This window comes from Pelmatolapia mariae, linkage group LG9, assembly GCF_036321145.2.
Source record: "Pelmatolapia mariae isolate MD_Pm_ZW linkage group LG9, Pm_UMD_F_2, whole genome shotgun sequence".
NCBI lineage: Eukaryota > Metazoa > Chordata > Actinopteri > Cichliformes > Cichlidae > Pelmatolapia > Pelmatolapia mariae.
Window position 1 is genome coordinate 19606969 of NC_086235.1, and position 13676 is coordinate 19620644.

At 41.6% G+C, this 13676-nt stretch overlaps 1 protein-coding gene across 2 annotated transcripts; it reads right to left on the minus strand.

The window, feature by feature from the left end:
- Positions 1-2: 2 nt before the first annotated feature.
- On the minus strand, positions 3-13166 carry zdhhc23b (zinc finger DHHC-type palmitoyltransferase 23b). Of its 2 annotated transcripts, none has more exons than XM_063483658.1 (5): positions 12840-13166; positions 7610-7764; positions 3969-4658; positions 3400-3655; positions 3-1238 (listed from the first exon to the last, which is right to left on the minus strand). In XM_063483658.1, exons 2-5 carry the CDS (start codon positions 7744-7746, stop codon positions 1026-1028), a joined length of 1296 nt encoding a protein of 431 aa, XP_063339728.1. In that variant the 5' UTR covers positions 7747-7764; positions 12840-13166; the 3' UTR covers positions 3-1025. The 2 variants fall into 2 exon arrangements, with proteins under 2 accessions (XP_063339728.1, XP_063339729.1); XM_063483659.1 differs by having other exon boundaries at positions 3400-3567; positions 12840-13165.
- Positions 13167-13676: the final 510 nt, after the last annotated feature.

Genomic DNA, 13676 nt, shown 5'->3' on the forward strand with positions numbered 1-13676 from the left:
TGCATACTGATGCAGGCGACACGCAAACATCTCAGCATCACTCTGGAAGCTGACACACTGCACACATCTTACATTTATTTAAAAAAATATTTTCACAGAAACACATAAATCGACCAGAGCAATTATTGGAATACAAAAACCAAAAAAAAAAAAAAAACAACCTTTAATGCCTGTGAGAACCAGAAGCAGGCACAGTGAAAAGCAGTGAAAAACTCATTTCTAACTGATGCCAAAACATATTGATTCATTTGCGTTTTCCATTTATCTAAGAGTTGTTCCATTTCTGAGTCAGTTTTGAAACAGATTAAAAGAGTCAAAGTAACCGTGTGGTAATAACTAAGCAATCAGCTGCTGTGGAACTTCAAATTAGCTGGCCTATCTGGCCTGTGCCAAAATGTTTCAATTAGTTGTGATAAATATCCATGAATTCGTTTCACAAGGCCGAGTAAGGTCAAGTGCAGTCTGTTTGTGAATGATGAAAAGGTTATAGTGAGCCCTAGAGAGCCTCTTTGAATATCCTATCTGTGCACTCAGAGGCATCATCTTGTGCTGTGTTCAGACAAAATGTCCCCACCAGGATCAGCAGATTGGAGTTATTGTCTCGCATCAAGGCACTATGAAGGAGGGGAGACATAAGGTCAGCCTTCAAGTCAAGGAAGACATCCAGCGTGAAGGACTAGTAATATTTGTTTGGCAGAGGTGACGTATATGACCAGCTGCATAGAGGAGATCCTGCATGTCCTTCACATTTATGGCAGTATGTGCATCTTATGGGCGTGAGTAGTTGTTATTACTAAGTGTCAAAGTCAGTGCAACTCCATATGTTGCACGTTAAAAACGTAGCAGCTCTGAGGTTTGCTGCCAGCAGCACGTCCAATCAGTTAAAAGGAGTCATGCTGCCATCCAGTGGACACTAACACACCAGCAGCCACAATTCCCAAACTTTAAACAGCATTGCATCACAAGTCTCTCACACCAAGTCAGTGGGAGAGGAGGGAATCACTTTGTCTCCCATGCTCATGAACTCAGACCAGTTGCCACGGAAACCTCGGGAATAGGCGCCAGTGTCCACGACGAGTCCCCAGTAGGCACTGCGAGCGGTTTTCTCTCGCAGGGCGATGCGGGCTTCGCGCTCGGTCACGTTGTAGCTGACGTTGATGAGCTGTATCGCCAGCAGGTGAAGCAGCCCGCCCGTCACGATGCTGCTGTACCACGCACAGGTGAAGCAAAGAGCAGTGCTGGAACACAGACAAGGACGGAGGTAGTCAATTTTTTTCTTTTTTACCAGCGCAAGGGTTTTATTTTCATGCTCAGCCACTTTCAAAGATAAAATATTTAGTGTAACCAGTTTAAAAGGGTGTAAACGGAAACATCACAGTTAAAAGAACCAGTATTTTTACATATCGAGGGCATGATACTCATTCACAGTTTGCCTGTTTTTAACTCTGTGAGTTCAGTAGCAGTGCCAGTACTAGTCATTTGAACTACTTCACATGCATGCTCGTTGCTCTGAGCAAAAACTGTGAATCTTTCTCCAACAGCTTAATGGGCACTGCTCCAAGGTACTCTTGAAAGTAATTCAGTAGAGCGAAAAAAGCCAGACACTCAATATGCTCATGGAAGGTCCTCACTTACTTCTGGTAGTTCTGGGAAAAATATTAAATGGCTGTGCAGTGGGTCAGTGAGGATCTTAATTGCTGCGAAAAAGGCTGTCAACCCTATTTTCTGTGGACTCTATCTCAGCTGTGAGTGTTTATTTAAGCACAAGTACTGACGCTGTGCAGTTAAGATGTTTAATTTTGTTCACAGGGCAACAATACAGAGGCTCCTAATTTTAATTAATAAGGCACTGTGAATACATATATTGATTACATTACATTTTAAGGAAACCTGCCTCTAGAGCCTGATTTATTTACTTTTTTATACCAGTAAATGCTTATTCTAGTATATATACACTAGTACAGAGTATATAATCTGTTCCATTTGTTTGGGTACCTAGGGTTGCTAAGCATTTGACCTTGACATTCATTGTTAGGACACAAGGTCAAACCATATCGAGTAATAGATCATATGAGAGCTGTACAACACACTTTTTACGACATCCCAATAACGCCATAACAGAGTAATTCCATCATATTGAAAAATGGACAACATACTGGAGATCAATGAGAAGGTGAATGAGGAAATAAATTACATGTATGATCACCTGTGATGAAATAATGAACTAAAAGTAAACTCAAACACTTCTTCTCATTCATTTTTAGTTCACTTCCATATTTTAGGTCTCAGCATTAACCACCACAGGTCCACATGGTCACTGAACATGTCATTATATACAAACCTTACTGAGCTGATTATAAACCTGTATTTACACAAATGTTTTTTTACAGCAACACCAAGTCTTCTCTGCAAAAAAACAAAAAAGTTGAATTAAACTGTGTATTTCACGATAAAGCTGACGCCAAAGATAATGCCACCACCATAAGCTAGTATAGCAGTATATAGTGGCTTATGGTAGTGGCGTTATCCTTCCATTTGTCACCAGTGTTTCCTGATGTCTGTGGGGCAATGCCTTGTTTTCATTCTGGATTTGGTCTCTGTTTCAGAACCGTTACAGCCCTGATGCTAGTGCCAGAATTCAATTAGCTATGCATAAAAATTGGAAATCTTTACAGTTTCCAATCAATACACACATACATGCATAGTCATTTAAGGCTGCTCCCTTATTTAAAACAGTGAATGAATCTGAAAGTTACAACTTGGCACAGATTTGACACCAGATGTCCTTCCTGATGTAATGCCCATGTATCCCGGCTCGGTGGAGATGTTTGACCATAATGCACAGGATAACAAAACACATCATATCAGCACAAAAACCTTATGCTAACTATAAAGTGCAGTGGTGGAGGGAAAATGATTTGGGCTTGTTTTGTGGCCACAGGAACTGGACATGTTGCAGTCACTGATTTGACCGTGAAGTCCTCTGTGTACCAAAGTATTCTAGAGACAAATGTGAAGCCATCTGTCTGGCAGCTAAAGCTTGGTTGAAACTGGGTCATGCAACAGGATGATGATCCGAAACACTGCAACAAATCTACAACAGAATAGTTGAAAAATAAAAGAATAAAGGTGTTGCAATGACCCAGTCAAAGTCCAGACCTCAAACTGATTGAAATGCTGTGGTGGGACCTTCACAGAGCTCTGCATTAATTAATTCCTGCAAACCTCAATGAACTGAAGTAATGCGGTAAAGAAGAATGTGCCAAAATTCCTTCACAGCAACATGATAAAGCCAAACAGAAAATACCACTTCAAAGTTCTGCTGATGGTGGTTCTACAAGCTCTTTATTAATGGGGTATACTTAGTTTTTCACAGGACTGTATGTCTTTTTCCACTACCTGTACTGGTTGTAGACTCCTGGACAGTAGAGTAAGGCGAAGAGGAGATTTTGCCGTGGACACACACTCTGCAGCACCAGGCTGATTCCGTACAGGGACGTCAACAGGAAGAGGACGAGCGTGAGCAGAAAGCTGCGGTGATTGGCCTGCCCCACACAGCTGTTTATCCTGCCCCGACACAGACAGGAGGGGACGCACAAACGCACGAGTACACACACAAGCAGACAAAACATTGTACTGAGACTCCAGGGTTACACTACACTACACACAAACATGCAGGAACGTGCATGGTATAGAAGGATGGCAGCAAGGAAATTGTGACGTTAACACAACATAGAAAAAAATATGGTGAGCTAGACACAAGAGGACAAAGATATTCATTCTCTCTGAGCTCATTACCTGCAAAGACAGAGTAACTTAACTCTTATAAATTAAAGGTGTTATTTTAGATCTGCGTAGTCTTTGTGCAGAAAAGAAGCAGGTCACAAACAAGACAACTTCAGTGTTTGAAGGAGAAGAAAGCAGTGATGACAGGCAGGTCGAGTGAGAGGAATTTGAATGGAACCCACCAGACACAGTGGTGGTCGAGACGCAGCACGCAGACACCACAGATGCGACAATGCCCCGCCCTGGGGGGCCGCACCACCCTGCACGCCTGACACCAGTTCTTTCGGTTGCTTTCCTTCATTTCCTCCTCCACTTGCTCCGACACCCCAGCCCGGTTGGCTACAGTCATCATCACATCCTGCCTCCCACCACTGAGGGAAGGGTTTCTGCCCGTGGGGGAGCTGTAATACGCCACCTTGCTGTGAACGGACTCTTCGTCCGGGCGCAGGATGCCCGGATCTCTCTTGGTGTGGAAAAGAGCCAGCAGGGTGAGGACGACCCCGACGCTTACCAGCGCTAGCTGAAGCAGTCCAACATCCCCACGTGGAAACACCTCAGTGATGAACAAGTAGTACATGTACGCCAAGGAGAAAAGGGCCAGGCTGAGGAAGAAGAGGGTCCGTCCTTTCTTACGGTGGGTGAAATAGTAGTACCACAGCACTAAGCCCGGCAGAGCTGTCAGAACCACCATCCCGATCAGGAAGTGGAGAGCAGCAAGGTGCAGCAGGGCAGGAAGGAGAAGAAGAGGAGGAATGATGGACAGGTCCACCTTGCGAGCTCCACCCCACAGCCACGGCACACGAATCCGATCTGTGACGACTGCAGCCACCTGTGACAGGGATTCAGGCTTCTGAGGTTCCCTCTTCAGAAACCTGATGAAGTAACGGAAAAGTTTTAATACCTTTTTTTTTTTTTTTTTTTTTAATTAAAGTAACCATGTGGGCAACTTACTAACATGTTTCAAGCACCCAAATATAAAGACAGAGAACTCAAATACAAGTTATTCATTCATCATATTTTTTCATAATAAACAGCAGATTGCAATTACAATGTGATTTTTATACCCTGAGTGTCACTATGTGAAAAACCTGATATTGATGATACAATAAAGGATTCAGTCATCAGCATCAGCAGGACTCATGCTTCTGACTACCAAATTAGTCGACTAATGGAACTATCAAGAGTCCAACATTTACTGACGTGACAGCAAATGAAGCATTTCTTATTGGGCCATAAAGCTGCAACAAGCACAAATCACACCTGAGGCTGAAAATTATAGGTCTTCCCCTCTCTTCTACGACCCTCCCAACAGGAATACAAAAAAGCTTCATATTACGAAATATCTCAGAATAAGTGGGCCTCAATGGAGCTGTAGCCCAAAAATGTGATTTTAATGGGGTACAGTGTTGGGCAAGTTACCTTGAAAAAGTAATTAATTATAGTTACTAGTTACTTCTTCAAAAAAGTAACTAAGTTACGAGATTCTAAAAGTAATTAATTACTTGAAAAGTAACTATTGCGTTACTTTTAAAAAAAAAGTTTAATCCTCTGGAGTCCATATTTGGCCATTTTTAACTACTTTTGATGTTTCCTCTACATTTCACCTTTAATAACTATTTACTTTGCCTTGTTTGGTATCATTCTTTTCAGCATGTCTGAATTTACAGTTATGTTTTCATTTTGACATACTGTATTAACACAATTGATCTAAAATCAGACAAAAAAAAACATAAAATCCGAGTAGAAAAAGTTATATTTTTTACTGTAACAACCACAAACATGTTTATTGAATCATATTTCATAACTTTAAATGCAAATATTAATTGTCAATTTTAAAATCATACGCACAGCTTTTCCAGCCATTTACCTTTTACCCCTTTTTTTATAACAATTTCAAACTATTTACATAACAATCAGCTGTTCTGCATTCAATAAGATGCCACACAAATTATTTGTGCTACTCCAAATATTTCTGTCCACTATAAAGGAGAACAGCACAGCCTGATACCTGCAGGTCTGACAGCAGCAGGTGTATCACTCCTGTTCTCTACCTGGAGACAGCAGTCGCCTCATTGTTCTGACACACAACACAAAACTATCCACAACACTACACATTAACTACACACTCCAAACATGCTAAACGTCACAAATCTCTCACATCTCAAAACCCGCTCTCTCTCTTTTTCTGCTCTCTCTCTCTATCACTCCTAAAACTTTCCCCTCTTCCTAAACAACCAAATGTCATGTTGCCACATCATTTTTTGATTGGTCGACATGGTGCATTTTTCCACCAAAACTAAAGGGCAGAGGGTTTTTGTTGTTGTTGTTGTTGTTGTTGTTTGGTCATAAGCAGAGAGTGCTTGCTAGCTCTGTCCTTAGACAGTAAACCTGACGAAACTATTCAAGAACAAACGCCGCGTATATTTTGTTTATCATGACTCTGGTTTTACGTGCCCTATCAACACAATTTAAAAACTGGTATATATCACCTTGTTGCTTTGTCATCTTAAAGTGGTCATGTGATTGGCTTACCACGACTACTTTATTCTTTCTCAGTCAAACAGCAGCACTCATGCGATTGTTTTGCTCCCTTAGCTCCAGGCGTTGTGCCAAAAAGTGATCGTCAGGCAGAAAGTGATTGCCGTCCGCGGGAGCGCGCGCAGCTGCTTAAAGCTGTAGCACCCAGATTACTTACATAGACAGCTACTTCCGTGCAACTGATATAAGGTGCAATAAGCTAAAGACAGCTTCAACCGTCTGTTTGCTAAAAAATAGTAACGCGACTGCACCGCATTTCCTTGTTAGTAATGGTAACGGCGTTGTAACGACAGTTATAGTAATTAGTTAGATTACTCGTTACTGAAAAAAGTAACGCGGTTACTTGTAACGCCGGTATTCCCATCACTGATGGGGTAGAAATAAAATTATCTGACATCTTTTGTTTTAGATAGACAGAACTAAGACAGTAGTTACATTTTTAAATTTACTTTCTGGGTTATAATTCTGTTAAAGCGTCTCTGTAAGAACAAGCAAGACAGTTTGTGCCCTTTGCACATATAATGCAAGCAGCAGCAGAGAATTACGAGCACTTTCAGCTATTCTGTTATGTGATTGGAAATGATTTGGCACAATGTTTAAACCAGATGGCCGTCGTGACACAACCCTTCCATTTATCCGGGTTTTGGGACCCCATGACACTGGGTTAATGTCTCCTCCCAGTGTCAAACCAAGGATCTTTCACAGAGAGTCACTGATCCCAGCACTGCTATATTAGAAGCTTTGGTATGAAAATGATGTGATTCTCTTTGGATTTTGCACCGCTGGTCAGACAAGTCCAGGAATTTGACCAAATTGTCTGATTTGTGTTTTGTTTTCTGTTTACTGTATATTATTTCTGCTGGTATGACAGGTCTTTAAAGGTTGCTCCTTTTTATTTATAAATAAAGTTTTTTGTCTTGATTTAACTACAGTCTGTGTGTTTGTTGTAGTTATGTAGTTTTGTGAAAATCTCCTAAAGTCTGAACCAGTAACATTTCAACTGTGATGTTAAATTGTTACTAAATTTATAAAATCTAAAAAAAAAAAAAACATTAAAGAAACTTTAATCCTTAGCCGACTAACTTTTTTCATTCTCTCCTAAAAACTGATGATCTTTAGCAGGACCTGTGATTGGCCAAAAACAGCTCAGAGGAGGAACAGGAGTCTAGTTCAGATCAATCGAATTCACCTAAAGACTATTATGGATTTTCGTCGAAATACACCAAAAACAAGTTGTCTATCTTGGCTAAAATTGGGGCACAAAATTAAATCTCGCATTTCCCACCTGTCACAGGCGTCATCCAGGTCCTCACAGTCACAGCAGCAGGCTGCTACATGGCTGCGCTGTCCGTGTCTGTTCATGTATTCGCAGCAGCACAAGGCCGCCTCCTCCTCCAGCACCTTCTTGGCTTGCCTCTTCATTACAGAGAGCCCTGCAGCCTGTCAGAGTTTTAAAAAACGTAATGAGTTCAAGGAAAGTGAAAAGTTGCAGATGATCAAAGGGAAGGGAAACATATTAAGTGAAAATACCTTTAAAAGCCCACTTTGCTGAACTGACCTTTTCATGCAGCAGCTTACCAGCCACTTGCATGCATTTTAGATGGTAGAGTGCTTCTGAACAGATTTCCACAGCACTTTCACTTCACTTCCTGTCCTCACATCTGTCACACATCTGTCACCCTTTAATGATTTACAGCAAATGATCAGTCTCCCCCCACTACAGCACACTGGCTTGTTTATGTGGCACAGATGGATATGGATTTGGGTTGAGGTGGTGTCAGCAGTTATAGCAATGGCAGGTCTTAGGTGGCCTCTCAATCATGGCCTGACAAAGTGGGTTTAATCCTTCAGCTGAGTTAAACCTCTATCTTTGGGAGGAATATGAATGAGCCTCTGATTAGCAATAAATCACAGAATGAAATTGTGTGTTATTATTAAAGCTCAGCCAGTAATCATGCTAACGTGTTAAAAAGGACATTCTGGGTCAGAAAAGGTTACCAGCATCTAATTAGTGAGTCCTTACAGGCACCCTTGGATCTGTAAGAGCCTAAAGAGAGGACAGATTGGGTTACATGTACTGATTAATGGGTGTGTGCTAGCACCAAACAGCACATCTGCTCCCTGACAAATAAAGAAAAATACTGCTGCAAGGGCTTACAGTGTGACTGTTGCACTCAGCAATTTTACAGCTGTGGAGTTTAATGCTTTGGCCAAAAAGCTTTGCAGGGCAAAGCACATCATTTTGCTTCAATACCTAGGAATTTCTGTCGTTTAGGATGGAAGACGTCACTTTTACAACTCTGATTATTACCTGAAAGCAAATCAGCAACATTTTTCATAGTTAATAGTTCCAGATTACAACTGTCGAGGATGCTTGCTTTACTTATTTTATATATTTTTGCCGTAAACACCATATTTGTCTGACACAATCAAGGCTCATTCTCATTCTAGGCCAAACTCTCAATTTGAATGGGAAAATAAACAGCATAAAATAACATTCCCATTTGACTATATACCAGAGCCAAAGAAGTGTGACAAGGAAAGCTCCAACAATGTCTCAGTGTCTCAATGCCTGTTGCTGACAAAGAAATGGAGACAGACCGATATACAGGGTGGGCCATTTATATGGATACACCGTGATAAAATGGGAATGGTTGGTGATATTAAAGTCCTGTTTGTGGCACATGTGAGGGGGCAAACTCCTCAAGATGGGTGGTGACCATGGTGGCCATTTAGAAGTCGGCCATCTTGGATACAACTTTTGTTTTTTCAATAGGAAGAGGGCCATGTGACACATCAAACTTATTGGTAATGTCACAAGAAAAACAATGGTGTGCTTGGTTTCAATGTAACGTTATTCTTTCATGAGTTATTTACAAGTTTCTCTTTGTTCACAGCCATTGACATGTTGAAGAGGTTAACACGTGAGGAGGGGGATCGAAATCGTGTTGATATCTGGTGAACGCAGTAGCCGGGTCATTGCAGCAGATTTCAATGCAAGACATCCTACGAAGACCGCCCATCTCCCATGCTACAGTTAGCAAACTGCTTGCTAAGTTTCGTGAAACTGGTTCAGTGTTGGATTTGCCAAAATGTGGACGCAAGAAAACTGTCACTAATGAAGAAACAGTGGCTGTCCTAGCTTCATTCAGCAAGAGCCCACAGCGTAGCACTCGCCGCATGTCACTGGAGAGTGGCATTAGTCGAACATCCCTTCAGAGGATATTAGCTACTCACAAATGGCACCCTTACAAACTCCAGCTACTGCAGCATCTCAACGAGGATGACCCAGATCGGCGCACAGAATTTGCAGAATGGGCAAAACAAAAATTGGAACAGGACCCTCAGTTCATGCAAAAGATTTTGTTGAGTGATGAGGCAAACTTTTATGTGAATGGTGAAGTTAACAAACACAACCACCGCTATTGGTCTGACACTAACCCACTTTGGATGGATCCCTTCAAGACTGTTGGAACAACAAAAGTGATGGTTTGGTGTGGTATATGGGGTACAACGATAGTGGGTCCATTCTTCATCAATGGAAACCTCAAGGCCACTGGATATTTGAAATTGCTACATGATGATGTGTTTCCCTCTTTATGCACTGAAGCTGGCATGTTCCCTGAGTTTTTCCAGCAAGATGGTGCACCACCACATTATGGGTGCCAGGTCCGAGCATTCCTAGATGAACAGTTTCCTGGAAAGTGGAATGGCCCCCAAAGTCTCCCAATCTGACCCCCTTAGACTTTTAACTTTGGGGTCATCTGAAGGCAATTGTCTATGGTGTGAAGATACGAGATGTGCAGCACCTGAAACTATGGATACTGGATGCCTGTGCTGGCATTTCTCCTGCGGTGTTGCTATCAGTGTGTGAAGAGTGGGAGAAGAGGGTTGCATTGACAATCCAACACAATGGGCAGCACACTGAACACATTTTATAAGTGGTCAGAAACTTGTGAATAACTCATGAAAGAATAAAGTTACGTTGAAACCAAGCACACCATTGTTTTTCTTGTGACATTACCAATAAGTTTGATGTGTCACATGGCCCTCTTCCTATTGAAAAAACAAAAGTTGTATCCAAGATGGCCGACTTCTAAATGGCCACCATGGTCACCACCCATCTTGAGGAGTTTGCCCCCTCACATATACTAATGTGCCACAAACAGGACTTTAATATCACCAACCATTCCCATTTTATTACGGTGTATCCATATAAATGGCCCACCCTGTACAATCACTCCAACCGATATTTAGGGGACTCCAGTATCTGATATATTAGCTGATATATCGGGGTTTTTTTTCACATACACACAAAACATAAACCAATGTACCTAACACTTGTTATGTGTACTTTTATGTGTATTTACTCATTCACACTCTGCCCGACTCTGCTTGGATCAGGGTTTGTTACTGCTTTCTTACCAGGTTTGTTACCTTGTTACCAGCAGTGCCCTCTAGAGGACAAACTATGCAACATCAACAGTGATAATGTGCCTGAATGGTGTTTCTCCCATTTCTTCTTTACTTTTTTCATTTATCAGCTGTTATAAATGTTGATACAGAGAGATCTGCAAATTGATAATATCACGTAGTAATATCAACTGTTACACTATCAGTATTTTGTACCAAAAGCATGCCAACAGCAGCTAATAGGGTAGTGGTTTACACATTTGCCTAACAGCAGCAGATTGAATTCCTAAGCTACTGAGCTTCTCTCTGCACAATTTCAGTCAAATGTTAAAAAATGACTGTAAAACACTGAGTACAGATGGATAAGGGTGGAAATTCAGATCATGTTGAGCTCCGTGGGTTTAGGGAGTCATCAACTAAATGGAATTTGCATCTAATTATTAAAATAATCCCAACATTTGGAACATTAGTTTGTTTACTTTTAAGCTCATGAAAATGGAGGGACTACATAAAAAAGGCTGCAAATCCTCAGTTTTAGTGCAGACTTTTATTCTAAACCCTTTCTGAAAGTCCACACTTTAATTACATTTTGCCCGTTTCATTAAAATACATTTAACTGGTGTACAGCAGCAAAATTAGGAAGATTGTGTCACTGTCCAAATGACTGTACATTAAAGGGCAGAGCTGCACAGTTAAATTCCTGAAGCTTGTAAAGACATAAAAAGTATTTAAAGTGGCCACACCTCCACTCAGTGCTCGGCAGAAAGCAGGATTTCCAACATCAGTCTTTGTACATGTGCAAAGACTCAAATAGTAAATGGACTGGTACTTATATAGGACCTTTCTACTCAAGTTAAGATACTACAAGTCTCATTATCCCAATCACATACAATCACAGCACTTTTATCTATGCCTAACATTTACATAGTCACGCTCCCATGGATGTATCCAGACCAACGCAAAGTTCAGTTCTATAACCCAAAGAAACTTTGGCATGTTCCCATGGCTTCCTACTGGTAGAAGACCACCTTCAAGACCACCTTTGCTTTTTTTTCCACAGCAATAATATTCTCATACTTCCTAAAACGGGTCTGAATGTACCACTAGTGGTCAAGGAAGCTACACCTCCTTTGGAAGTCTGCCTCTTAGACACCTACACACCTGGCAACTGACCAACCACGACACCATGCTAAACCTCCCAGGCAGAGGACCTAACAGTGGCTAGCCTTAGCTTAATGTATACTTTACAGGTAGGATGACCAGATGTCCCACTTTACTATTCTTTCTCCCACCTCCCAATCCTACATACTGAGGGAATGTCCCACATGTTGCTTTCTCACAAGAAACAAGGCTGTAAAAGAGATGTGCTGATCCACAGAACCATCCCTACAGAAACCCAAAAATGATTACCACGCCGAACAGCAGCTGCGATTACAGATAACCAAAAGTTACAACAATTGTAGTGGCATATAAAAAAGTAAACAAGAGTTTTGCACAAAAAACACACTAGCTTTCAGGTTATTTGTATCCTTACTGCAAACTCCTTACCCCACATTTAGTCAGCATATATAGAGACTATTGAGTGTTAGAAACATGAACATTTTCATAGAAAACTATTGAGACAAGTTTTACTTCCCAAAACTGCTGCTAACTGCAGCTTCTGTTTTCAATGAACTTTTCCTTAGGGTAGATGGGGGGCCAAGGTGGCAACAGAATAACTAAATACACAACTGCTTATGAATAATTAATTAATTATAATCATCAGATATTTTTGTCTGCAGCACACGTGCTCTAAACTATACCTTGCATAATAAACTTTTGTCACACTAACAGGATGCTGTGCTGACACATTCAGTGAAAAACAGTTTTTGTTGGAGACGCAGTGACTTTAAACTCGACTGAATGTAAATATTAGGACTTCACCGTTTTCCCTGGCATTTAACCCAATGAATCCTGCAGCTTTCCGGTAACATAATTACAGACTGCACTTCACAGTTAACCGACGTTCACTTATTTTTACCTACCAACAAGCCGCCGTCTCACCGGAGCGACACACTGCGTCAAAGCAGGTTTCACGACCCGACAAATTCGGGTAAACATACCTGCACACGGGGCTGCTACATGCCAGCCTCTAGAAATATCGACTGGAACGATTTTCCCCCGCCGGGCTCCTTAACGGAAGTCTCGGTCCCGGCAGCAGAGCTCGTATCCGGTGTTTCTCGCCGCTAAATGACGCTCGGCAAGCCGCGTGAAGTGACCCCGGAACGGCGGCAACTGCTGGGGGCGGAGGCTGGGGTTGAGTGTCCGGCTCGTCTGGTGCTTCCTGCAGGAGCCGGGGGGTGTCTTCTGCGTGGACGTCCAGGTTTCGGTACACAGGGAAGCCCTGCTTCCTCCTCTCCAAACTGGCTGAACTGTTTCTGTACTGACGTCACATGAAGTGGCTTCTCCCCGCCCAGCACTAACTCAGCCTACTCCCACATCATGCTGCTACTGCTGCATGCACAGCTGTGCTCAGGTGAAGTGCTGGAAAAAATAAGCTCTGTACCAATACTGCATCAAAACAAAGTCAGTTTAATGGTCTTTGTGAGCAGCTTCGTCCCGTTATAAATTAATTATAAGTAGCTTGCAAGAGTAATAATGCCAACATTTTTTTGATTTTTATAACTTATATCCAGGCATGATTGATGATTGTGGACATGGCAGTTTAGCACACGTGTGCTTAAGAAAAAGTGATTATATTGGATACATAGTCATCTGATTGGAAACTAAACTGTATTAAAAGCATAGTGTATTTTTTCGGTTTAGTTTTAGTTGTTATAAGTTCCAGTTTTAGTCTTTAATTATTACTGTATGGAAAGCATATGTCACAGGCAAGATTTAGGAAAATTGACTCAGTCTCGTAGACTCAAAATCTCAAGAGCTAGTCCCATCAATGCCTC